Raw genomic sequence first — 26,325 nt, 5'->3', positions numbered from 1 at the left:
ATTAAAAACAAAACAAAATAAAGTAAAATAAAATAAATGAAGCCAGCCAATTTAACGTAAAATGAATATATAATAATAATAATAATAAAAGAAGATATTTGGACAAGCCAAAATATTTATAAAAAGAATTATAAAAACAAGTAAATGGAAAGCATGCATACGTATAGATAGGTAAATATATAAGAAGAAAATCATAAAAAGACAAAGACGAGAATAATTGTGCAAGACATAAGAATACGAATAAGAATACGAATAAGAAAAGAATAATAAAACATAATAAAGAACGTATTAAAAATATGGTTTCTTTACAGAATATAATAGATCCGAGATAGAGTGAGGAGGAAGAAAAGGACGAAGAAAAGGACGAGGACGAGGAGGGGTAGAAGGAGTAGTAGGAGGAGGAGGATGAAGAGGAGAAGGGAAGGGAAGGGAAAGGTAAAGGGAAAGACAAAGACAAAGGGATGAATTTTTGGTTCTTGGTTTCTTTTTTCTTTCTTGAGCCGGAAATGACTGTAGAAAAAAGGTAATCGATAGTGGTGGAAAAGATAAGACGAGAATCTGGGATTCAGGGTAAATGAAATAAAGTAAAATGAAAAAAAATAAATAAATAAATAAATAATGAAATGAAATATTTTTAAGAATGGAGGGAAAAATAGAAATAGAAATAGAAATGAGAAAGAGAGTCAAAGGAATAAAGGAATGTCATGCTGTTACTGAGCAGGAGCAATGGGTTGGTTGACAGCATCCATGGACTTCCACAGACGGCGGCCAAGACGGTTGTGCTGGTGCTGGTGTTGTTTTACATTGATGAGGTTCTTGCTCTGGAGGGTCTTGAATCTTCCCCAGCAGCAGCCTCGAGAACGACGGGGAAGGTATGCTGAAGATATCATGGCCCATGAGTATCCCTTTTCATATCCTTTCTGCAGCAATTCGTCCTCGACAGGAGACCACGGAGTTCTGGTTTGTACCGAGCTGCGACGTTCCTTGTAAGGCATGCGAGATTGTCGTATAAGACTTTTATCTAACCATTGTTTCTTGGCATTCTCAGGCGTGTGTTGGACAAGGGACTCGGTGTGTTGGACTGGTGATCTGCTGCTGCTTCTGCTGCTGCTCTGGAGACTATTGCTACTGCTGACACTACCGCTGCGACTTGTTCTTGTGCTCTGACTGCTGGTGTAAATGCTGTTGTAATATGGACTGATCGGACATATGTCTGGCCATAATTCTTCAGACTGGTGGTAGATTGGGTCTGCATAGCTGAACTGGTTCGCGACAAGTGAGTGGTTGTATTCGATCGGTGAGAACTGCTCGCCCGGGTAGCATAATAGGTGTTTAATATCCATAATAATAACTAATCAAATAGAATAATAAAGAGTCAATTAAAATAAAAAAATATCATTGTTGCTTTGATTGTTCAGTATATCATATTAACTAACACAGTCATTAGTATTAATAATGAAAAGACATTTCACTCACCAAAATTAAACGTAAATAGAAATAAAGGTAGCTGTCTGGTTTGCTGTTGTTTTTGTTGTTGATATTATTATTATTACAGTAATAATAATGATTTGGTTCGATTTGATTCGATTCGATTCAATATAATTTGATATTGACTTTTTGGGGGGTTTTTTTTTTTGGTTTTTTATAAACTAGTGTAAAGAGGTATAGCCAACTTGCTTGCAAAGGCTTCTGCTTCTTCTTTCTTTTTCTTTTTTTTTTCTTTTTTTTTTAAAATACAAGAGTAAAAACAAATAATAAGAATAGCGATAATATCGGTATCAACCCAATATGAAAATGCAGAAAGTCAAAAAAAGAAGTGTTTGTCATCAAACAAAAAAAAAATGATGTTTTAAACAAGGGCTCTTTTTATTGAACATTTTATTTTTACAAAAAAAAACCCAAAAAAAAAACAGGGAGCAATATGAAGGTTTTATTTTTCTTATTATTATTTTTATGTGTGATGTGTGCGATGTGTGCGATATGTGTGTGTGAAGATGTGAGACAAAGAGATGTGTGTGTATATAAAATATTCTTTCTGTTGTCGAGCATATATACATTGAAGGGGTTGAATGGTAGTGTGTGTATGTGTGCAATTGGCATTTATTATACTATATTATACTATATAATACAGTATAGTATAGTATAGTATAGTATAGTATACTAAATAAGATGGTGAAAAAGAAGAAGAAGAAGTAAAAGCCTTAAATATTTCCCTTTATTATTATTAACATTGTTATTATTATTATTTTGCCTCATATTACTCTTATTTATTATATGTATATATCAGAAAGGAATTTAAGCATGGTTGTCTGGCGCCAAGTTTGATCAAAGAAGGTTTATTATTACTTTTGGTAGGCTACACTAGACACAAAGAACGATATCAATAATAAGGCCATTGACGTAGGTAATTTAACAATTTACTAACATTGCGTACATTGCGTACATTGCGTACATAGACAGAATCATTAGACAAAAAGGCTTTTTGCTTGGTTTTCATTAGATATCCCAACTTTCTTTCTTTAAGCTAATTCAGGGGATCAAAATCGTCCTATATCTACAAACACCAACCAGAGAGATTGATTACTAAAGGGTACAATTGCACTACCCGCGCAGAACTCCTTTACCGATCTCCTACTTTTGATTGTATATATTTTATATCCCTTTTAGATATATGTATATATGTAGATCTCCTATTTTAGTTTGATGCCCCTCTTTTCTTTATTATTATTATTATTATAATTTCTATAATAATTATAATGATATTCTCCATAAACTCTACAAGTTTAACTATTAGTAAATTCTATCGATAGTAATACACATAATTACAACCATAATCACTGATGGTGTCACGATCAATTGGCGCCAAGGAGCATATATCACAAATCACAAATCACAAATATCGATAGAGCTCCTCTTAATTATTCTTTTGATTGATTGTTATAGAAAAAGAGTGTACATAACTTGTAAGCAATAATTGATTAGATTAATATATACATTTATATGTATATGTATGTATGTACATATACATATATTATTATTATTTCATTATCTTCATTATTGATATTCGTTACAAATATATTAACCAGCTCATCATTATTTGTGGTAAGAATCACAGTACGCAATCGAGAATACGACCAAGTAAATCTGTTCCGTGATCTATTAATCAGAAACCAATGCCAGTCAATTGGACGCACACCTACGTAAAGAGGTATCTAACTTGGTCAAGTATATCTGTTTACATATATAAAGATGATACAAAGAAAGAAAGAAAAATGACATTGATCTCCTTCTTAATACAATATTTGTCAATTGTCGATCGTGGTCTAACCAACCTATATTGTATTACAATAACATTTACGGATTACCTCTTACAATCATATTCAAAGAGCATATAAAACTATACTACAATATGTATGTATGTATTTATGTATGTAGATGTGTAGATATTTTAGATTTGCTTCTTCTTTGTCCTGCATTAACTAAAATGCCCTGCTTGATCTACCTCTCTACTCCTCACCTTGTACTTCTTATTTTCCCAACCCAAACACATAAAATTATACATCTCTTTACTTGTTTATCAACATAGTTTCTCGTGCCCTTTTTTTTTCTTTAAGAAAAAGAAAGAATAATAATCCCTTGTTTGGTCGGCTCTTTTTACAATAGATTAATTATATATATATTGGTGAATTGAATTGAATTTCAAGACAATAGATAATAAAGTATATTTCAATACAAAATTGTTTATATATATATATATATATATATATATAGAAAAAGATTCCAAAAAGGAATATCCTTTAATCGAATCTGGTGGTTTGGTTAATGAAAAAAATTGATCGAAGCTAATTTATTTATATACTCTATAAACCAAGATTTAGGACAGAGAAATATTTCTACAAAGATTGTTATGCTTTATTGTCGGTTTAGCCCTGATCATGATGATTTTGATCGCCACTCCCTTGGCAGTGAAAATGTACAGTTAAAATAAGTATGCACAAACTAAAAAGAGAGAGAGAACGAGTTTGAACGAGTACAAATTATATGTATGTAAAAGAAAGAAAGAGTGCACGGTCAATATTTCAACTCTAACATGCATCTATAATTTATATACTTTTTTGCTTTTTACTTTTTGCTTTTTTGACAACATCTGCTTTCTCCTACAGATTGTTGCATGAATATCTTAACGGCAGCTTAAACAAAAAAAGGCTACATACATACTTTATAGATTAACATTACCACGAGAGTATCGTGTTGCCTAGTTTTCCTTTTTGTTGAAACATGTACAAAAAAAAAGGAGGGGACATCTTCTTTGCTTTGATCTACCTGTTTAAACTATACAGAAATGTGTTGGATATATTATGTTATAATACAGCACATTCTACATCATTAGTCTCATTAAACCAGATACTTTGATTTTGACTTTTAATTTTGATCTTTCAATTAATACGTACAAAAAGAGAAAGGTACAGTTTCTATGATAGTCAGTAATATTAGTATTAGTATTAGTGTTGGTATTAGAAATCAAATCAAATAAAAATAAAGAATAAAGTAACTAAAAACTGGGATCTGTGTGCCGTTTATTCATTATTTCATTTTTGCTCATCCTTACAAAATAGATAGATAAATGTCTAATTTGCACTTGATTTAACCCCCATAGAAAAAGTAAAATAAGGAATATACAGAACCTCCCTTGATATTAACGGGCATATACATAATTTAGTAACGAGAATATGCACAAATGAGTTTATGTACAAGAGGGTATGTTTGATTTGGATTAGATTAAAGTCAATTTGAAATGAAGTCCCAACTAAACTATCCCCCCAACTGGCGTCATCAATGTACAACCACACCCATACTACAGTACTACGCACTACGCACTACGCACTACGCACTACAAATTCTCTCTCTCTCTCACTCACTCACAGAAATATAGATCAATATTTTATACAATTTTATAATGCGATATAAAAACATAACAAGAAAAAAAAACTCTTTTAAATATCTTTAATACATTTAATTGAAATTATATGTATATTTGTATGACAAGCCAAATGCATTTCAAACGTTGGATATTCTTCTTGTACCGTAAAGAATGCACGGTCCCGCCCTTTGAACATTCAAACATTTGCTCACAAAAATTATATAACTAAACACTGTTTCTTTTACACATGGCTCCAAACTCTGCCCTACAAAATATTTATTCTTCTTAAAAAAATCACCAGTCTTTTATTTCTTTGTTTCTTTGTTTGGTTTCTTTTTTCGTAAAGGGGAACAAGTCCCTGTATTGTGTGTTAAAGTCTCTTTGGTTTCTATCCTACCTTCCTGTTTGTTCCTCATAACCCCGCTCTCACAGACACATTGGGCGTGACTACCAAAGAATTGGATTATACTGCCTGGATAATATATCATCCTATTCCATCCTACTTCATCTTATCTTATTTCTTATTTCTTATTTAGTGTGTGTTTGTGTTGTGTTTTGTTTTGTTAAATCAAATCAAATCAAATCTAATCAATTACCTCACCGAGTCTCTGGTGAATGTAAACGGATCTATGGATCCAACATCGTGGGTTTATTGACTTGTAAAAAAAAAACATTATATTTATACATATGTGTGGTGTTCAAATCAATAATCAATTATTTATTGCCTTTATACTGTAGAATACCTTGATTGTACTCACAGCTATATTCCTATTACTTCTCTCTTTTTTTTAAAAGCCAGGGTATTTTTTTTTTTTTTTTTTGCTTTCTTATTCATCTATAATTTTATATATAAAATATGTACTTGTTCCGTTGATCCTACCTATTCAAAATATAAAAGTCACAGCAATTTTATTTTAGCCTCTCACAAAAAATATACCTCTTCTATTGGGTGCACAAGCCAAGAGGACGAGTATGCTTTTCTTTTTTGTTTATATATTTTTTTTCCTTCTGGTTCTTTACTCTTGGTAACACATCAGGTAAGCCAAGAATTGTAGTACAAGATACCCTTGAATTGTTTTTCAATTCATCTTCAATTCATCTTCAATTTTTCATCCTACCCTCCCTTTTGTATTTATTCTCATAAAGACATCGACAAAAGGTCTTTTTAGCTGCTTCAGACTGCTTATCTCTTCTGAGCCATAAATAAATATACACACACATATAGAAAAATATCAGCTCAATAAAAAAAAATCATAATAAAAATAAAACCTATAAAATGTAATCGACTCAACTTTAAGACGACGTTTTTGTTTTTTGCTTTTTGCTTTTTTGCTTTACATCAATTATAAGCATACTATTTGTTTTTCACCCCCTTTACCCTTCATATAATTTAATACAATATAAATATAATGCCTGCAAGTAACAACACCTGCAACAGAAATGAATTCATGACAATAGACCTCTCAGACTTTAATAACCGACGTCACGAAATCGTTCAACATCTTATGAAAGCATGTACTGACCATGGCTTCTTTTATGGTAAAGATTAAGCTTTTTTTTTTTTTTTTTTTTTTTTTTAATTTACTTATATTATATCTTGAAAATCACAGTAATCAATCATGGTATCAAAACTGAAGATATAAACTCCATGTTCTCTACAAGCGAAACCTTTTTTGGCTTACCAGACAACATCAAAGAAAAATACCCTCTTGATACTTACCAGAACACTGGCTGGGAAAAACTCACAGAGGTAAATAGATACACAGATAAACTTTCTTTGTTTTGGTGCACACACTTAACGCACATACGTACATATGCATATGCATATATATATATATATATATATATACAAATGTATGTATGTGTATATGTCTAAATAACAATACTAATTTGTTTTTCAACAATGTCTTTTCAAGATGGACTCATGTGGAACTGAAATCCCAAAAGAATCTATGCAACTCACATTCCATGACATTCCCGATCATTGGCCTGCTAATGAAGACATCCCTGGGTTCCAAAACGCAACAAATGACTTTATGCATCAGTGCAACACGGTCTCTTACCAGCTCTTGTCTTGCCTGGCTACCGGTCTTGGTTTCCCAGAAGACTTTTTTGCCCGATGCCATGATATCACCCAGCCAGATAATCTCAATACCCTGAAATGCCTCTATTACCCCTCCTCAACCAGTCCCTCATATTCCCAATCTGGCCACAATAATAGCTGGAGTGGGAAAAACATTGACATCAATACCCTGACCCTCTTTTTCCAGCCACCTGGTCAAAATCAATTTGAAGTAACAGCACCAGGATTAGCTCCAGGGTCAACATCAACACCAAATCTGACCGGCCGAACAAGATTATCTACTGAACCCGGAAATCCTAGGGCCCCAAGAAATAACAACCATCGTCCGCAACAAGACCAAATTGTCTGCAGTATTGGAGACATGATTGCTCGCTGGTCAGATGATAGATTCAAGAGTAGTCTTTATCGCATCAGTGTACCAAGGTCAGATGAGCTACTTGGGTCACGCCAATGTATTCAGTATTGTAACAAGGCAAACAAATCAACTATCATTCAAGGCCAAAGTAAATACAAAGAACCGATCACTGCAGGAGAACTCATCATGATGGCCATGGAACGAGAATACAAGGCTGCAATGCAGAGTATCAAAGCCAACAGAGCCGCCATTGAATCATCGGGCATGTTAAAAAGAAGTCCCAGCTGTGATAAAGGATCATTTCTGATGAACATTATGGCATAACCCCAACTCCATCAACAACCCAAAAAAGAAAAAAAAATGATACGATTTTTCTTTGATATTGTTAATTATCCCCAGGTTTACTTTACTAGAACCTTTACATATGAACTATATATATATATATATATATATATGTATAAACCTACACCAGTACTCAAAAAATATACACATGTATAAACCACCACCCCCCCCTCCACCTCTACCTCCTCTTCCTCCTCCTCTTCAAATGTATTCATATTTATTCAGTCCTCACTCTATATTCCTCTATTCTTCTCTTTATTCATATTCTTCATATTCTTCATTCTAACCACTTGGTAAATCAAATCAAATTAAAATCGTATATAAAAGGTACCGTGGCCTACACATTAAATCACCTGCATTGCACACATACGCGTATTTATACATTCATGTATGTATATTATGTCAAGAGCTCTTTTTGTATTACAATATACGTAGCTTTGAAATCATGTATAAAATCCTTTTAAAAGATAAAGCCTGAGTTTGCTTTATTCCCTTTCTATTTGCTTCTCTTTTCTTTATCTCTCTTTCAAATTGAAGCAAGCACAGAAAATAGTCTATGTACACCTTGCCTTATTTACACCATGATACCAAAGTCTATTATATACCCATTTAACAAACAAACAAACAAAATCAAAATCAAAATCAAAATCAAAAATGTAGCTATCACTAACGTGTGAAATTCACTCTAATGAATCTGAAATGGTTATGCGTATATATATATATATATTACCGTTTGGTTCCACAACTGCCAGGGTTCCCAAGTCCTATATTTCAATTTACCTACAATATATATTTTAGTCAACTTTTAGTTTTCCTCTTTTCTTCACCCTTCTCAATTTTTAATACGTATTCTCATTTAATTTAGCTTAACCAACGATCACTATTTCGGTATGAAATCAATGGTATTTTTATTTTTATAATAAACAAAGAACTACGTATCAAATCTATAATACATTGGATTTGTATTCTAAGCATCTTGTATATTCCACTAATGTTACAATTATATGTATATATATATTCAGCAAACATGACATTTTCAAAGACAATAACCTCGATATTTTACTATTATTTTTATTGTCTGGATAAAGTAGATAATTTTGAGAGAATATAGAAATGACACAAATAATGCATTTTTTTTTTAAAAAAGAAGATAATGTTGAAATAATATTATGAGTTGGGAAAGTTGTAGTTTATAGTTTATAGTGAGATGTAAGGTAAGGTAAGGTAAGGAAAAGTAATAAGTAATACTTAATAAGTAGAATGGTATTAAAGTTTGGCAAAGATGTTGCGGTTAATTCTCATCTTCATACCAAATAAGATAACGCCACCAAGAATATAGCAAACTCCAGAGAACATCTTGTATGTGAACAGGGGTTCGGCGTCGACGCTTTCTTCGATTGCGCTGGAGATATTTGGACCGAATACTGAAATGACATTGAAAATCAAGAGTAGCGAGAGACCAGATCTGAATTTTTCAGGACCAAGGATATAAGCCGTAATAGGAGACACTAAGTAAATATATAAATATATTTGTAAAATAATAAAGTTAGAATCTCAAGTATTTCTAATATGAATTATGTATTTAATATAAAAACTTACGTAGGGCAAAGTAAGAACCACAAAAGAAACCAAATACAACAGAATATGCCATCAAGGAACCATATGTGTATGCAAATCGCCAGATCAAGAGTGTGCTGAGACCACCCATTGTGATAAAGATAATGTTTACATTGATAGGACCTATTCTGTCAGCAAGAATTCCAGCAATAATACGTCCGACCGAATTTAGTGCTGAGCCAACTGCCACAAGCGCAGATCCATTGGTAGCAGTTAACCCAAGATGAGTGGCGTAACCTATACAATGACAATAAAACAAAAAGTAAGTACAGAAACAATCATTACAGAAATTAGACAAGCGTAAAAAGAAAAAAAAAAATTACTTGGTAAATAGTAGAATGGAATGAAATATCCCATCAACATCAATACTGATCCAAGGCACCATAGAATGTAGTTTAGATCCTTGAGAACATCAAGCTTGATAATATCACTGAGTTTCTTGGTTCCTTTTGGTCCAGGAACTCGCTCTTTGACAAATGTAATGGCAATAATTCCACAGAATAAGCAAAAGAATCCCAAGACACGATATGTCCTATAAGTAAAAGCATAATATTTAATATTTAAATATCAAAGTAATATTTTTAATTTATTTATTTTTAATTTTTTACCATCCAGGACCAAGTTTAGTATTGACAGCAGTCATGATAAACGGGATAACAATGCCGCCGATTCCTGATCCGCTTGAAATCATTCCCAGTGCAACACCTCTCCTTCGGGTAAAGTATTGGGGTGCAATTCCCATGATAGTGACATAGATAAGTGAAGCGCCAGTACCAAATAGGATCCCCTGGGTTAAATAGAGGTGCCAGATCTGCGAAGCAAAGCCGGCCATTTCGAGGCCAACGACAACAAACAATACACCGGTGATCATCACAACCCGAACGCCGAATATGGAAGCCAGAATTTGGGCAATGGGTCCCATACAGTTGGTGAACACTGAACAAAGAGTACCCACAAAACTGAGTTGGAGTAATCCATTGGGCAGATCCTTGAAAGTATTTTGATCATAATAATCTTGCATAACACCTAAGAAAAAAAGAAGCAATTGATTATTTAATATTTTCTCATAATATACATATACATATATTTGTATTTGTATTTTTCTTGACTGTAATTGTGATTGGCATTGTAATTAAAGTTAGAATTCAAATGTAAAAGGCCTACCCCTACAATAATCATAATAAAGAACCAGCAAGTTAGTTAGTTACTTAGTTAGTTGATTGGTTAGTTAGATTTGCAGAAAATACCAATTCAGAATAAATAGTAACAAATAAAAATTGACTTACCAACTAGTGGCAACACCAAAACTGGTTATTTGAACCATAAAGGCACCAAGAACAATCAACCAGCCATAACCACCATCAGGAGAGTCATCAAAAGGGTGTTTTTCTGGATCAGGCAGACCTTGTTCAAGAATCACAGAGTGTTTGTCTAGATTATAAAGATTTGGTTAGCCTAAATAATAATAATGATAATAATAATAAATTGCATTTTTATAAATTACCTCCATTGTCTGTCACTCCGTCTCCATTCTTTGTCGCCACAGATATGCCGTCCAATGATTTGGTATCATTGAATACGGTCCTGACTGAAGTAATAGTATGTTCGTTTATCTCATTTTGTGGGATGATAGACATATTTTTCCAAACTATACAATTCAAATATGAACTGTAAAAAGATAAATTAACCTACGGGGGAAGCTGTACGGTAGACCTGAGGGACTTGTCACAACAACAACCAAAGAAGAAGAAGAAGAAGTAGAAGAAGTAGAAGAAAAAGAAGAAAAAGTAGAGATAAAATGGATAAGAAAAATAGGAATATATTTCAAAGATTTATATACCAAAAATAAAATAAAAAATGAATATATTTCTGCATCGGAATCGGCAGCAAATATTGCTTCTTTTTTTTTTGTCGTTACAAGTATCAAGTAACGCAAGAACGTAAGAAAGAACGAAACCCATCGGCTATATTCTCCAATCAAAACTCAAGACCTTAGATTTTCTTTTTTTGGGAGTTTTCTCGGGTACAGGTTTATTTTGGATTTCAAGACCATTTTTCTGTACCTCTGTACCTCTGTACCTTTCTATTATTATTATTATTATTATTATTTTAAGACGCTTGGAATATCATCCTCTTGATAGCTTTACATGAATGTCATGATTTTTAGATCCATTGCTTTCTGACTCACAAAAGATGGACTGAGTTAAGCGTACATATATGTCCTGCAGAGAATCTACTGCGGATCCCTAATCCAAAAATGGAATATATATATAAAAATCAATAGATCAAAAAAAGAGAGAATTAATTAATGAATTAATGAATTATGATTAATATATATATATATATATATATATATATATCTGCTGTATAAGAATATGATGTTTCAAATAATGGTACTACAGATTAAATAGGTACATATATCTAATCTTTATATTGATAATGGGTAATGAATTGATATCAAGAGTTCTACAGCACCCAAAAGGTCAATTGAAATCAATGGTTTGTAATAATAATAATAATACTATATATATAAAAGATGAGTTATAGCTGGTGCTTTGTACGACTATTACACAAACAACAGAATAAAATAAAATAAGATATATATAAAAAGGGACGAACCAAAGACACTGATCTAGGTTTTCTTTTTGTTATGTTTTAAAATAGTAAGGTCTGTATTCCTAACATCTTGTCGCGGACTACACGGGTCTAAATTATATATATATATATATATATATATATATTAACGATGGTGTTATTCACAACTAGTACTCTCCGGATATTAATAAATCAAATAATGATTGAATGGTAAATGAGTGTTTCAATGTTACCATTAGATACGTTTTTAGAAATAAAATTGAAACAAATAAACAAGCAAGCAAGCAAGCAAATAAACAAACAAACAAACAAACAAACAAACAATTCATTTATTCATACAATCTTATCTAGAATAACATGAATAAACACAATTGTACAAAAAAAAATAAAGTCTGGGATTGTTTTGCGTGGGAATCATTACAAAATTGTGTTCAATTAGTCTCACGATATTGAAATACCAAAGCACGAAATGCATGTATATTTGTCTTTTGAAATATGTATAAATGTGTATGTGTATATATTTGCAAGGTATATGTACAAGGTATATGAGAATACAGGTTAAGGAACCTATTCTTATTAATACGTATTTTATTTTATTTTATACAAGCAAATTTCTATTCATTCGATTTGTACCAAAAAATATACCTAAAAAAATAAAAATCTCAACTGTCTACTCGAAACTGGTGACATATCTACAAACCTTAACCACCCTTTTTTCTTCTTCTTTTTTTTTTAAAAAAAAAACAAAAAAATGGCTTCTAAATAGTGGTATATTTTAAAACAAATAATTTGGAATCAATGGTATTAAAACTTTGTACACAAATTACAGGTATTTTATTTTATATATATATATATAGTCATTTTAAAAATGAAAACGTTAAATAAGTAGCCAAGACACCCAACAACGAATTGGATATGTATAGACATATAAATAAAGAAATAAATCGAAAAGTGTATTTTGATTTTAAATGTCCACACTTGGCTAAATTATAGCCAAGGATTTGACTTCCTTGGTTTCCAAGTGGTTTACCGTGCCTGGGTATTACAGCTGGCAACACCGGTACAGCGCGCATAAAATCGCATTGCATGTGTCATTTGCAATAAATGGCGAAATAAACATTATAATTCAATTCAATTCAATACTATAAAAGCTTAAAGATATATACATACCTTTCTAAATACACGCAAAAGAATCTATCAGAGCATAGATAGTAATAGCCCTAACAACCTATTGATCATGTCTATCACATTATAGACCTTGAATGGTTTTTATAATTTATCTCTTTTGAAATCGAATTTCTTGACTATATCCAAAAGTATCTTTTATTTTTTCTCTTTTCTATCAACGTTGGCGTAGTTCATGCGCCACAACTCGCACGAGACTAACCATGGTCAGCAATGGCCTTTAGGCCGGTATTTCAATATGTCACGTTATGATTCTAAACCTTCCACACTTTATGTAGAAGTTTATACTTTCTTTCCATCTCTTTTAAAACAGCACTCAACATGTACTGTTTAGTCTGAGCACACCCATATTGTATATATATATATATATATATGTGTGTGTGTGTGTGCTCTTGTAAGCTTGTAATAAATATATATAAAAACTTGTATTTGAATTCCTCCATGGTATCTAACTAATGTTTGGTTGTATCCATGACAACTTTTCTCATAAAAAAATAAAATATGCAGGATTCAAGTGACTAGTGCAGTACTTGAATACAAGTGCGTAGTTCATTCTTTTTATTATTATTATTACCATTATCATTCTTCCCTCCTGCTTCTTTACTTCTTTTACTTCTTTACCAAACCTTTAAATCTGAGCTTCAGACAATAATCACACATAAAAAAAAAGTATTCAGGCTCAAATCTGTATATGCTCACAGCCTTACCATTCTTTGTGTACCTTGGTACAATGACCGTTTTTGGAAAGACCATCGGTGGTCGAGCAGTCTACGTACCTAGCAGTAATGCCATTTGGATATTTTCTGCCTCACGAAGTTCTCAAACCGGAAACACCCTATTTTCGATCGACCTTGGAAAAAGCTTCAATGCAATATCAGCACCTATGCAAGTTGTGAAAGAATAACAAATAACCAAAAATAAAAATAAAAAATAAAAAATAAAAATCGATCAATCAATCAATCAATCAATATTAATTGCCAGACTGTAGAACGGACCACGGCGCGGACGTCCAGAACAAAAATTGTCCTATCCTACATTTCACTTCGATATTTAGGGGATATGACGATACGAGCATCAACATAATAGGAGTAGGTAGCTACACAAACAGTACATTTGCTCCGAACATGGTCCTCTGTCAATACGATACAAAGTCAGGGGAATGGTCTCGCATCGTATCCCCTAATGAACCAATTGCACGAAGAAACTATGCAGGTGTTATGACCACAAGCAGCCAGACAATCTTCTGGGGTAACTTATCTGTTTTATATATATATATTTACTTCAGCAACAGCAGAGTATACAGAATATAGATATAAATAGAGGAAGAGGAAAAGGAAGATATACAGACATATAGATAGATAAATAGATATATAGGTGTATTGAATATATATATATATATAAAGAACTTCATTATTAATACATGGCTTCAAAAAGGAGGGGATTCAGATATGCTGACAGGATTGCCACAAGATAACTTTATCTGGAGATCAGACATAGCCATCTGGGATGCAGCCAATGGTTGGATTCCATCCATTAGCCCATACAGTGGTATGGCCAGAACCAATGCCACTATAACTCAAATTTCGTATGTCTGTACAATACATACACATATGCACACACACATACACACATCCAAATACAAATATATATCTGTTTCCATAGTAACATATAAAATTTAGGGACACAAACGGCCGGCTTGTCATCCTCGGTGGTTCAGTAATAACAAACTCTTCTTGGGACGATAGAGTTACCAACTTTCCACTAGCCAGCATGGCCGACATCATTCTTTATGACCCACGAACTCGTAAGAATATTTTTCCTTATCTTTATTTGGTTTTATATACATATATACATATATACATATATACATATATACATATATATATATATATATTAATTTCTTTAATAACTACTTGTCACTAAAGATCTAATAAATATATATATATACATTAGAGTTGTGGGAAAATGTTGTCGCGTCTGGGAATATTCCATCAGAAAGAAAACATCACACTGCCACTCTTCATCCAGACGGTCGTACAATCATATTATTCGGGGGAGAAGCTTGGAATAACAGCACAGGACCATACCTCTTGAATGATCTCAATTTACTCGACACTACGACCTGGACCTGGAGATCATATTCAAACACCAGCGGTACAGCTCTCTACCGGTCAAACCATACGTCCATAGTCATCGGCCACCAGATGTTTGTGATTGCAGGCTCTAATGCAACCGACAAGGCAGTCGACATCCAAATTCTCGAACTTGACAGCTGGACGTGGACCTATCAATCGGTGGCCATACCCGCTCCATCTAGATGGGCAAATATCGGTGGGGTGTCTGGTCTGGTCGGAATCATCGTTGGGTGTGTTGTTCTGGTAACCGCATCTTTACTAGGCTTTTTCTGGTGGTGGTCTTTTCGACAGAGACGCCAAAAACTGGCCAAAGATGCTATAAAAGAAACGATTGACAACAACAGTAACAGGAATAACAACAATACGTCAAACGCCTTTGCTCGTCCGGGAACTCCAAAAAGATCCAAAGCAGCACAGGAGTCGACTATCACACCGACACCTGTTCCAAGTTGGGGATTCTATCGAGGTAGCAACATGCCACTCTCAGCCCCGAGCCCGGCCTCTCCTGTGATTTCATATACATCAGAACTTTTATATCAGAACCATGCCAATGATGACGGTCTGCCTTACTGGGAAGCAGAGTCATACTACCCGACTCGGTAAGTCAATAGAAGAAGTTTGCCACTAGGTAGAGCAACCCAAAAAGAAAAATAACAAATTGAACTTTATGATTATACTTTTTATTTTTTATTTTACTAAAGTGATCGAATACCAAGCTTCTTTCTACTTCCCATTCACGACACTCTACAAAAACCAAACCTTGTCGAGGACAATGAAACATTGTAGGCATATACATATATTTATCTTCAATTAGCCCAATATTGCATCACTATCCCAACCAGACCACCAAAAGGAAAAGAGAAAAAGAAGCGCCACCATCTATAGAAGCATTTTGTGTCTATCCAAAAAGGAAACAAACAAACAAACAAAAATTGGGTGTATAATTATAATTATACTTTTTACATATTGTATTTTTACGAATGACTTATTTCATACTTCAAAATAAAAATTTAGATTTACAAACAAAAAAGAAAAGAAAGAAATGTATAATTTTGAATTTTAATTCTCTAGCTTGACCAAAGGGTTATATACTCTTTATATTATAGACTGTTTTATGGTACTAATGAAAATGATAATGAAAAATAATTCAAGTTTCTTGCCAAATGCTATTTGAAAGCTTCATTTTAATGCTCATATCTTATGATAACTTTAGATTTCGTTTGGACAGTTCTTATTTTGTTAAAAAGTCATTATTTAATATATTGGGAAATATATGGCTCTAATTCGGCCTACTATGTTTAACGATCGGCTATGTGCATTATATATATATATTACAAAAGGGAGAGGAAAAGGAACAATTACTGATTAAACGTTGCCAAGACTAACTTTTGAAAAGGAAATAAAATCAAGTAAAATAATTAATAATAATTCTTATTTTGTAGGGTCCCAGTATCTGTTAACTCGGACCAGTTTGTTATAGAACCAGGAAAGCATATGGGTTCTTATTAATTTGTTTGCTTTGTTTTTTTTTTATAAAATATTGGATATGCCTAGTCAACTTCTCCTACATTCAGCTAATGTATATATTACACACTATGGTCATTTCTAAACTTTTCATAAATCGCTAAGCTATCTTGTTCCAACACCTGGTGCTTGGCCCTTTTGCACACTGTCTCTAATATTTGCTGTAAATGCTTGTCTTCTATGGCATTCGCATTCAGGTCTTGTCGCAGGGCAAGTATTCCAGCCCCACTAATTTATATACATCGTAGAAATATTAAGAACAACCCAAGTTCCACGAATATATAATTACCGGAACATGTTCTCCAAGTCAGCACCATTACAGTACTCTGTCTGTTGAGCCAGGGATTGGAGGTCAACCGTTGGAGATACAACCATTTTCTTTGAAAGAATCATAACAATATCCAGTCTTTCTTCCATTGTAGGCAGTCCAACGTAGATAAGCTGATCCAGGCGCCCTAAAGCCAACAATAAATAGAGTATAAGTTCACTCGATTTAAGACATTGTCTAAAGAAGAAGAAAAAAAAGCCAAAGGAATCTACCTGGTCTAAGGATTGCATCGTCAATCTGGTCTGGTCTATTGGTACAGCCAATGACAATAACTCCTTGACGACCTTCTACACCATCCATTTCATTCAAGAGTGTACTGAGTACACGTTCATTGACGCCACCTCCACTATCGCTTGTATCCCATCCTAAAATAAACCCATATCAAATATTGTGATTAATTTGCTTTGTATAACTTTGAAATATCTGGGTATCTAACTTTACCTCGTCGTGTTCCAATAGCATCCATCTCATCAATGAACATAATACAGGGCGCAATGCGTTTTGCTGTTGCAAATAGTTTTCTAACCTTGCTTTCTGTTTCTCCAAGATATTTTGAAAATATCTCTGGTCTATTTTATGTGTGCATAAAGATATTGTGAATAGGTATGATATTATCTACTTGAATTGATGATAGTATCAGAACTTACCCCTTGATGGATATAACGTTCATCATTGATTCTGAAGCCAAAGCTTGAACCATTGCTGTCTTACCACATCCTATAATTTTTTTTATCAATATTATACAAGATCTGCTTTTATCAAGGCAAATAAATCAATGTATATATATAAAAAAAAAAGACAGACCTGAAGGACCATAAAGAAGTAATCCAGATGGTGGTTTAACACCCAGTCGTGTAAAGATCTCTGGCTGTAACAAGGGTAACAAAGTTGCCTGTGTGATCTTTTGCTTAATCTTCTCACAACTTTAACCAGATTACAAATTAGAGTCTAGTAATAGAATTCTTTCTTTTTATATATAAATATATATATATACATACCCTCCAATTTCCTTCCAATCTCTTTTTGGTAAAGAAGCCTCGACTTCTATTTGTTGTGAGGGGCGATAAGTAGAAAGTGCGTACTCAAAGTCAGACCATTCAACTGGTCTAAGAGTTGATTTAAAATTGAGATGAGACGAGTGAGAATTCTTTTCTTCTTCTTCTTCTAATTCTTTCTTTCTTTCTTTCTTTCTTTCTTTGCACATCTAAGACTATTTATTACGCACCTTTTTTTACTCTCAGGTACCAGGCTAAGTTGAGCCAATTCTCCTGCCAAATCATCAGACTCCAATCTGTTTCTTCGCAGTGATTTTAATAAAGCCCTTTTACACAATCTCTTCAAATCCAAGGCAACATAACCAGAAGTACGCTTCACAAATAAAATAAGAAATTGTGTTATAAGAAATATACTTGAATTCAATACAAACACATATATAGATATAGATATATATTGTTATGCTTACCATACTAATTTGGGTCGCATAGTAGTTCACAGCCTCCACTTTACTCAACTGGGAGTCTAGCTCAAAATCTTGCAGTATATTTTCCGCAATTAATTTTCTTTGTGGCCTATGGTTCTCTTTTATTAGATATGTTCTTATATATATATCGTACATACTTACATGGATGGAATAGAAAGAGTGAAATGCTGCTGAAATATGTCTGTTTTCTGAAGTGCTTCCGGAAGTAGTCGTAGTTCTCTAGCCATTCCAACAACACACACCTGCCATGCACGAATATCAGTAAGACACACATACACACACACAAAAAAAGAAAGAAAGAAAACATAAAGTAATGTATGTACTTACTTGCTCATTAGAAGATATTCCTTTGATTTCCTGGCTGATGATATTCAAGACCTTTGTGGAATCTTCACTAGCTAATTCCAAAAGTCTTGTAAGATATAGGTATAGTAAAGGAGAAAAAAAAAGAATGAAATTCGTTATTAGAATATATCTATATCTATATATAATTACCATTAACCAATGCATTCAGATCACGTATAATGACAATTGATGGCGTTCTGATCTTTGCTTGTTCGATGATAAGATGTATTGGATTATAAAGCTTGAATTCCTTATTCTCAAATTCTTCAGAAAGGGCAAGTACTTCATGGATCGATATATCAAACAAACTACTCTGCAAAACTTGGCTTGCATGCCTACCCAAAAAATATAGTTCAGATGGCTATACATGTATATATATGGATTGTGTAAACCTTCATTTATATACCTTGTCAGTCTTGTCTTGCCCACACCAGCAACGCCGTGCAAAAGAATAGATTTTGCAACAGGGATACCAAGTATTCGATATGCATCCGAATTTTCAAAAGAGCTTCCTAATAGACATGTGTTTACATATACATATACATATACATATACATATACATATACATGTACATATGCATGCATATAAATTTATACATCTTATGAATGGTCTGGGTACCCAAAATTTATATTTGAACCTTTTTTTTTTTTCACTCAACAAAAACAAATATAATAGTAATAAAATACACACACACACAGAGAGAGAAAAAGACACATACGAATTATGCCAATAAGAGCTTCTGCTTCTTCATCTATTTTTTCAATTGGGTCTGTAGGTTTGTGTGTAGCTATTTCAACTTGTATTTCGGTTTCATTTCTATCTATTTTGATGGTGCCGTCTTGTGTTCCAGTAATGTCTTTTATCAAAGCCTTTATTGGTCTTCCTCCGATCGACCAAGAGATACAATCACCAATTGTTACCTAATGGCAAGATCAGTTTTATATATATATATATATATACATATACATGTGTATGTATTTAAAATACACTATAAAATAAGAGATCTACCGATCGACTGCCTAATCGTCTTTTGCACATCTCTTGGAAATCTGGCATGCCGTGTGTGCCCGGAACAAATTGATCTGTGGACGAGATGCTGATGAGCACCTTTGTACCTAATTCACTATCCATTTCGTCTTCCTTTGTCCACTAATTGTGAATTTCGAATGACTTTGATATAGATCTACTTGGGGTTGATTACTGTGGAAAGAACAGACCATTAAGACTGGCATTGTGACGCGTTCATGACAGCACAGCAGATTCTAAAATAACTGACTGATTGATTGACTGACAAGATATCGGATTTCCCACTCAAAAAGTTGGATTTTCATTTCACACTTCATATATGTTTGAACTTAATCTCATTATGTAATAAATACATATATTGCTCATGAAAACTGCCAAGGTTTATTTAAGTATAGTAAAGTATAGTATCGAACATAATGAAGGCTAAAATGAAACCTTTGGAGTAAACCTTTGGTGTCTATTATCGTAACCTTTTTATTTTTATTTTGCTTTTTATTTGGAGATGTATTGAATTCATGTAAAGAAATAAAGAGGAAGAGAGAGAGGCTTTTATTACATTAATACCTTGTGTTATCTAATTAGCTGTCAAGCTTTAGTTACATTTTGGAAAGGTTCAAATCATCAGTCTATTATTATTATTATTATTATTTAAAAAAAAAAACACTAATATTTCAGCGGTAAATACAGAACCCTTCTTGATTTATGCTGTACAGCATGTGTTTTCCATTTAGAGTATTTGAAATAGAGAAGTAGACTGGTCTGGGACAATACAAAAAAAAAGAATGCACACAAACACACACATAAAAAGCATGGCTATTTTCCAAGTTTTGTTGTACATTTTAGTGGGCATTGTTGGTGTTTTGATGTTTGTATATATTATAATTTCGACAAATCAGCACAGGATCATATCACAAGTGCTTAGTAGGGGTTTGACGACTTAATAATTAATATCATTTTATATATTTTTTTTAAAAAAAAAACAACAATTTCAAATATAACTTAAGATGAAGACAATTTGATATCAGATGTTAACATAAGAGTGTGTCTGGTTTAAAGTATTTGATTCCAACGGAATACAGATCAATTAGGTATTTTCCCTTAGATTGCATTTGAAGTCTACCAATGGTTACTACTAGTAAAATAATCAATATTTAATTAACCATTAATACATACAAATATAGTAATAAATAAAGGTAATATATATATATATCTGTTAATTATTTGATATACAGGGCACAAATCTCGATTTTCCCCATCTTCGGTTTTGATTTATGCATAGTACAGTTATCCGTCACCAAGTAGCTCCCTTTTTAGATCTTCATTAAGATTCACGGTCTTCAAAGATCAGTTTCAGTGTTGTGTTTCTGGGTATCAGTTATTGATATTTAATGGATCTATAAACCTGTTGCTCTTTATTAATTTAATATGTGTTTAATATAATGGCCTTTACAAACTTATTCACAAGCTTCATAAATATTCCAAGTCAATCTATCAATGTCTTTTCGCCATTCATTATATATATATATATATCTTTGGAAAGTGACAAAAATTACCGTTTTCATTGTACTTTAGATTGCCTGGAATGATTGACTACTTGGTGGGAATATTTTGGACTTTTGTCTTTTTTCTTTTTTAATAATTCTGCGTAAAAGATAATGGCGAGTCAGCATATACTAAAAAGCCTGGAAGTCTAGCAACATCTCTCCCCTTTTCCAAAAAAGAAAAAGAAGCCATTATTGCTGGAGGTGGTAGAACTATCTAAAGTAAAAAAAAAGCACGCACATTTATGCAGATGTATTACCTAACAGTTCTAAAGGCAAAAAACAAACATGTCCTTGAATGTCTTTATAGATAACAATAAGTTCGTATATGGACATTCGTAAAAAAAGTTTTCCAAAATCTTCAAATTTAAAGATATATTTTTTTATGATAGCAAATGTTATGTGATGAATGATAAAGAAGAATTAATTAGTAGGATTCAGCAACCCTTTTCTTTTTTGGGGGAGGTTCTTTTCTTTTTCTTTTTCTTTTTCTTTTTTTGAGCAGGTAGGGTTGTACGGAATAAAATGCAAGATGAATTTCAAGATGTGTGGCATCAGTTTTCAGCGGTATTTCGCTGATGCTGAAGGATTCCCTTAATTTCAGCATAAAAGAGGCCGATTTTGGGGTCGTTTAGATTAGGATCGAGGGTATTGACTACAAAAGAGTTCAAGGTGTTGGAGTCTTCAATGCGCCGAAATAGGATAGCATAAGCTTGTTTTAAGTTGAATGCAAGGTCATAGAATGCCTCTACAGAATTCGTACACACACACATATACACACCCAAGATGTTAGTTCCAATACCAAGTTGAAAAAGGAGCGGGGGTGTCGCTTTTTTGTATGTATATTTACCAGGGCAAGATCGCATGAGTTGCTTAAGCAGTTCAAGGTTTAGTGCTTTTGATAATTCCGTGCAACACTGTTCTAAACTTAAGCTGGAACTTAATGGGACCCAGTTGCAGAGTTGGGCTAATACAACATATGTAGACTTTGCCTAAAGAGAGAGAGAGAGAGAAAAAAAAAAACAAGGGTTTGTTAGAGCCAATAGATATACACTACCAAACGTTAAACAGCAATGATAATTTAAACATACTGCTTCCAAGGCATCGTGGTGCTTGCAGTATGCTGCTGTAGTAGATTGTAAAATCTTGGGGATAACCTCTTCGCCTACAGACCAAGCAATTTTTTTTTTTTTAGTTTGCATTAGTCTTTTACCTTTTCCTGCCTTTTTTTTTATTTTTATTTTATCTTCGTTATTGTGTGATTATTAGGATACATACCAACTTGGGAGAAATCATGAGAGCCAGTAAATAGTACTTCCGGCCAAACGACAGCAACATTAAGCAAGATTCCGACAAAATTTGTTGTCACCGGTGAGAATCGTATAATATCATAGCAAAACACACGTAATCTCTGAATGTCATCTATATTTCTGCATATCAAAGACAGTATACGTGTGTATCGGCTACAAAGAGAAAGAAGAAAAGAGTCGATTTTTGTCAGTATATTATAGACCCTTATTATTAAAAACAAAAAACAAAATAATAATAATCCCTAGCTCACCATGCAAGGTTAATTTTTCCATCTTTTGTAAGACGAAATGCTTTCCCAAAAATCCACTTTGTTATGTACTGGTATGCAGATTCCTAAGATAATAATAATGGTAATAAAATAAAATGACATTAAGTAAATACATGTCTATCACAAGACGCAAACACGAGTAAGCTACATACATGATCTGGGCATATACTGATCAAACCTATCAAAAGGCACGCAAGGGCCTTTTCTTTGTTGTCAAAACATACGGGACTCTCAAAACGAAACTCGTTCACCGAACCATAAACTGTTCTTTGCAGTGGAAAGGAGTCTTGCTTTAGAATAGGGTTACCATGAGTTTTAAGCCCTTGTAAAATGGATTCCACCGCAGACAATGCACCGTCAATAACCTCGATTTTAAATTCGCTTGTATCGCCAAGTCTAGAGACAATGAATGTAGGACTTTTTTTAATAGAAGAATCAATGATAGCCCTGAGTTCTATTAGAGATGTACACAATGCAAGAGTCAATACCACAAAGTATCGAGGGATATGAATCGCATACATATATATATATATATATTAAAGTGTATACCTATAGGGTTTATTGCATTCGCCACCGTAAGATTATTTCCAGAATTGTTCGACCGTTGTTCTAATAGTTCTTCAATAGGTGTGGCAGGTAATGGGTTCGCAGGTTTAGGTACAGCAAAGGGAGCTTTGAATGCATTGGCTTGAGGTGTGATTCCTAATGGTGTTGAGGAATGCGTTACAGGGACATTGTTTATGTTCTTGATAGGTGGAGCCGTAGTCGTAGTTGTAGCTGTAGGCGTAACTGTAGATGTAGGCGTAGCTATAGTCGTAGGCGTAGAAATCGTATTCGTTTTAGCTTCTGTTGGTATGCGAGAAGCAGGCGTAAGGTAAGAGGAGGTTCCGGGTGGAAGGGCTTTTTCGATATCTGTCTGACTGACTTCTGGCTGAAAATGAAAGTCTTTAAGGATCGACAAGTCGTTTTTCTTTTGCTTCTTTGGTTTGTCAGTGGCTGATATTGTATCCAAGCTATTAATACGTTTGCGTGTAGTAGATGATGCAGATGTCATTCTACTAGGAAGCCTTGATTTAACAAATTTCTCTAGTTTTGAAGGAGGTGCTGTCCGACGAGTGGTCGACTTTGGTGGTAGTGAAACAAGTGGTTCGGGTGCAATAAGATCGCTCGAGCGGAATTTTGCTTTAGATGGATTTACTACATTCGACAGAGGAGCAGGTGGTTGGGCTTGTTGTGGTGTCTTTATAGAGCTACTAGGTGCTGTAATGAGAGGATAAGTAAAACAAGATCTTCACGATGTATTGAAAATACAAATGTTCGAGAACAACTAATACCTGCATGTGAGTTAAGCTCGTTTTCAGGGTCATTATCGTAGGATGTATATTCGATTTCATAGTCATCTAGTTCAACCGAGTCTTTTCTTTGTGGTTGGTTTGGTCGAGGTGTGGTTTCGATTTTTTTTAAACTATCTTTAGCAACACTTGCTTGCTGTCTATATTGTCGAAGTTCTTCCATATCACGCAGCTATAAAAGAATTGTCAAGCTCTAAATAAGGTTTTATCTGATTATATATATAAAGAAGTAAATATAATTACCCAGTCATTAGGAAGATTGATTTGCTCAGATGCGGCAGTTTGATTCGGTCGGTTTTCTAACTCTTTAACACGAATAGCTGCTTCAGCAAAGAGATCTTGTATTAAGGCCTATATACACACGCATATACACACACACATATATATATATATATATATTCAGAGAAAAGAAAAAGAAAATAAACTAATTAACTGTGGGTATTATTTGTAAGAAATTTACCTTTTGCTTTTTCAACGTATCGATTTCATTAATGAATATAGCCATCTGACTAGGAAACTCTTGACTCGGGCGATTTATTTGCTCTTTTTGTTTCTTAAGTTCAGCTTGACATTCCTCTAATGATTCCAATTCTTTCTTTCTTTTGTTTTCGAGTTCTGTAAACAGTCGTGCGTCTTCTTTTTTCTGTACTTCCAACTTTTTTATACGTTCCTGGCTTTGTCGCAGTTCGATCGATGAAGAATTATCCACTGTGGCGGGTCTAATCGCCTTACGCTCTTTCTCAAGTTCATTCTTTAGGCTTTTGAGGTCATCTTGGCATTTTTTCAGGTCGTTTTGAGCTTCTAATAAATCTTCATTCAATTCCTCAGTTTTGCAGTCGCTGTTGACGGCCAATTCCATATATGCGGCTTCGTGCTCTTCTAGTTCTTTGGAAGTCTTTTGGAGTGATTCTTCAAGTTGCTTGTTAGCTTTGTTGCTCTCTTTTAAGGAGGCATTTAATGAGGCTATCGTCTTATCCTTCTCTTTCAAATCATTTTCTAGTTTTGTTATTTTCTTTTGCAAGTTACTGGCAGATGTCTTGCTTTTCTTTTCTTCTTCACTAAAAAAAAATACGTACATATATATACATACATATACATATGGATAAGAACAATAAATAAAAAGTAACAAAACAGAGCGTTAATTAATTTTTTCAAAAAAATGTACCTCTTTGCAAGCTGATCCATGAGATCCTCTACCTTTGCTTCAAGTTGCTCTATCAATACCTGTATAATACACGAAATAATTAACACGCGCACGCATATATATATTATAGATAGCTTCCTACAGATCGTCTCTCTAACCTGCTGGCCACGATGTTGTGCCTCGGTAGTTTCAGAAGCCTTTAATGCATTTTTGAGTGTCACGATTTCTGCTTTTAGCTCAGAAACCTCTTTGGTAAGTTCTTTATTGAATTCCATTTCTTTGCTCAATTCTGAATATAAGGATCAGCATTACAATCCTTGATCGAATTCGCTAAAAAACAAAAAACAAAAAAAAAGTGTACGTACTTTCTTCGTTGGCACGAAGGCGAGTTAGAAGTAAATGAGTTGCTATGATACGTCCTTTGATAGCCTCAATCGCGTTTGGGGAGTTAATAGCTCCGAGAGCTTCATTTGTCGAAATGTTGACAGCCGATTCAGCACTTGAATCAGTTTTGTCTTCTGTTGTTGAATCTTTCGGTGAGTTTGGTGTTGACAAGGGTATTGTTTCATTTTCTGTTGTTTGTTTAGAAGATTCTGGAAGAGAGGGAGGCGGTTGTGGTGGTTGTGGCGGCGATGCAGTATTCTCGGGCTGCATTGTTATTTATAATGTCGTCAAGTGTCAAAATCATGCTTTCGACTATCATTTATTTACCCTATTTTTTTCCACATCGAACTCGGCCAGTCAAAAATTATTTTTCGTCCAATGAAAAGGT

General features: G+C 33.5%; 6 protein-coding genes across 6 annotated transcripts; 3 read left to right on the top strand and 3 right to left on the bottom strand.

The window, feature by feature from the left end:
• Nucleotides 1-710: 710 nt before the first annotated feature.
• PHYBLDRAFT_184415 (Homeodomain-like DNA binding domain-containing transcription factor) lies at nucleotides 711-1,653 on the bottom strand (the record flags this gene model as incomplete). The annotated part of the gene is made up of 2 exons (XM_018438930.1): nucleotides 1,477-1,653; nucleotides 711-1,351 (listed from the first exon to the last, which is right to left on the bottom strand). Exon 2 carries the CDS (start codon nucleotides 1,341-1,343, stop codon nucleotides 711-713), a length of 633 nt encoding a protein of 210 aa, XP_018298735.1. The 5' UTR covers nucleotides 1,344-1,351; nucleotides 1,477-1,653.
• A 1,103-nt stretch (nucleotides 1,654-2,756) lies between these two features.
• On the top strand, nucleotides 2,757-4,534 carry PHYBLDRAFT_61747 (hypothetical protein; the record flags this gene model as incomplete). Its single annotated transcript, XM_018440850.1, has 5 exons — nucleotides 2,757-2,809; nucleotides 3,087-3,200; nucleotides 3,772-3,818; nucleotides 3,873-3,973; nucleotides 4,460-4,534. 5 exons carry the CDS (start codon nucleotides 2,757-2,759, stop codon nucleotides 4,532-4,534), a joined length of 390 nt encoding a protein of 129 aa, XP_018298734.1.
• Nucleotides 4,535-6,369: 1,835 nt separating this feature from the next.
• PHYBLDRAFT_129333 (hypothetical protein) lies at nucleotides 6,370-7,704 on the top strand (the record flags this gene model as incomplete). Its single annotated transcript, XM_018429282.1, has 3 exons — nucleotides 6,370-6,460; nucleotides 6,532-6,671; nucleotides 6,838-7,704. 3 exons carry the CDS (start codon nucleotides 6,370-6,372, stop codon nucleotides 7,681-7,683), a joined length of 1,077 nt encoding a protein of 358 aa, XP_018298733.1. The 3' UTR covers nucleotides 7,684-7,704.
• A 1,263-nt stretch (nucleotides 7,705-8,967) lies between these two features.
• On the bottom strand, nucleotides 8,968-10,955 carry PHYBLDRAFT_161334 (hypothetical protein; the record flags this gene model as incomplete). Its single annotated transcript, XM_018434381.1, has 7 exons — nucleotides 8,968-9,209; nucleotides 9,301-9,555; nucleotides 9,642-9,850; nucleotides 9,927-10,344; nucleotides 10,483-10,484; nucleotides 10,605-10,749; nucleotides 10,823-10,955. The coding sequence occupies 7 exons, from the start codon at nucleotides 10,953-10,955 to the stop codon at nucleotides 8,968-8,970; spliced, it is 1,404 nt and encodes a 467-aa protein (XP_018298732.1).
• Nucleotides 10,956-13,789: 2,834 nt separating this feature from the next.
• On the top strand, nucleotides 13,790-16,019 carry PHYBLDRAFT_138238 (hypothetical protein; the record flags this gene model as incomplete). The annotated part of the gene is made up of 6 exons (XM_018429957.1): nucleotides 13,790-13,990; nucleotides 14,112-14,346; nucleotides 14,533-14,683; nucleotides 14,778-14,902; nucleotides 15,052-15,832; nucleotides 15,935-16,019. 6 exons carry the CDS (start codon nucleotides 13,790-13,792, stop codon nucleotides 16,017-16,019), a joined length of 1,578 nt encoding a protein of 525 aa, XP_018298731.1.
• Nucleotides 16,020-16,819: 800 nt separating this feature from the next.
• On the bottom strand, nucleotides 16,820-20,042 carry PHYBLDRAFT_161331 (hypothetical protein; the record flags this gene model as incomplete). The annotated part of the gene is made up of 15 exons (XM_018434380.1): nucleotides 16,820-16,985; nucleotides 17,047-17,212; nucleotides 17,298-17,450; nucleotides 17,527-17,654; nucleotides 17,733-17,802; nucleotides 17,890-18,008; nucleotides 18,084-18,191; nucleotides 18,311-18,453; nucleotides 18,548-18,653; nucleotides 18,707-18,807; nucleotides 18,893-18,963; nucleotides 19,061-19,245; nucleotides 19,317-19,422; nucleotides 19,630-19,831; nucleotides 19,920-20,042. 15 exons carry the CDS (start codon nucleotides 20,040-20,042, stop codon nucleotides 16,820-16,822), a joined length of 1,947 nt encoding a protein of 648 aa, XP_018298730.1.
• Nucleotides 20,043-26,325: the final 6,283 nt, after the last annotated feature.

This window comes from Phycomyces blakesleeanus, assembly GCF_001638985.1.
Source record: "Phycomyces blakesleeanus NRRL 1555(-) unplaced genomic scaffold PHYBLscaffold_1, whole genome shotgun sequence".
Lineage (NCBI taxonomy): Eukaryota > Fungi > Mucoromycota > Mucoromycetes > Mucorales > Phycomycetaceae > Phycomyces > Phycomyces blakesleeanus.
The sequence above is the reverse complement of the archived record's forward strand: the minus strand, read 5'-3'. Positions and strand labels throughout refer to the sequence as shown.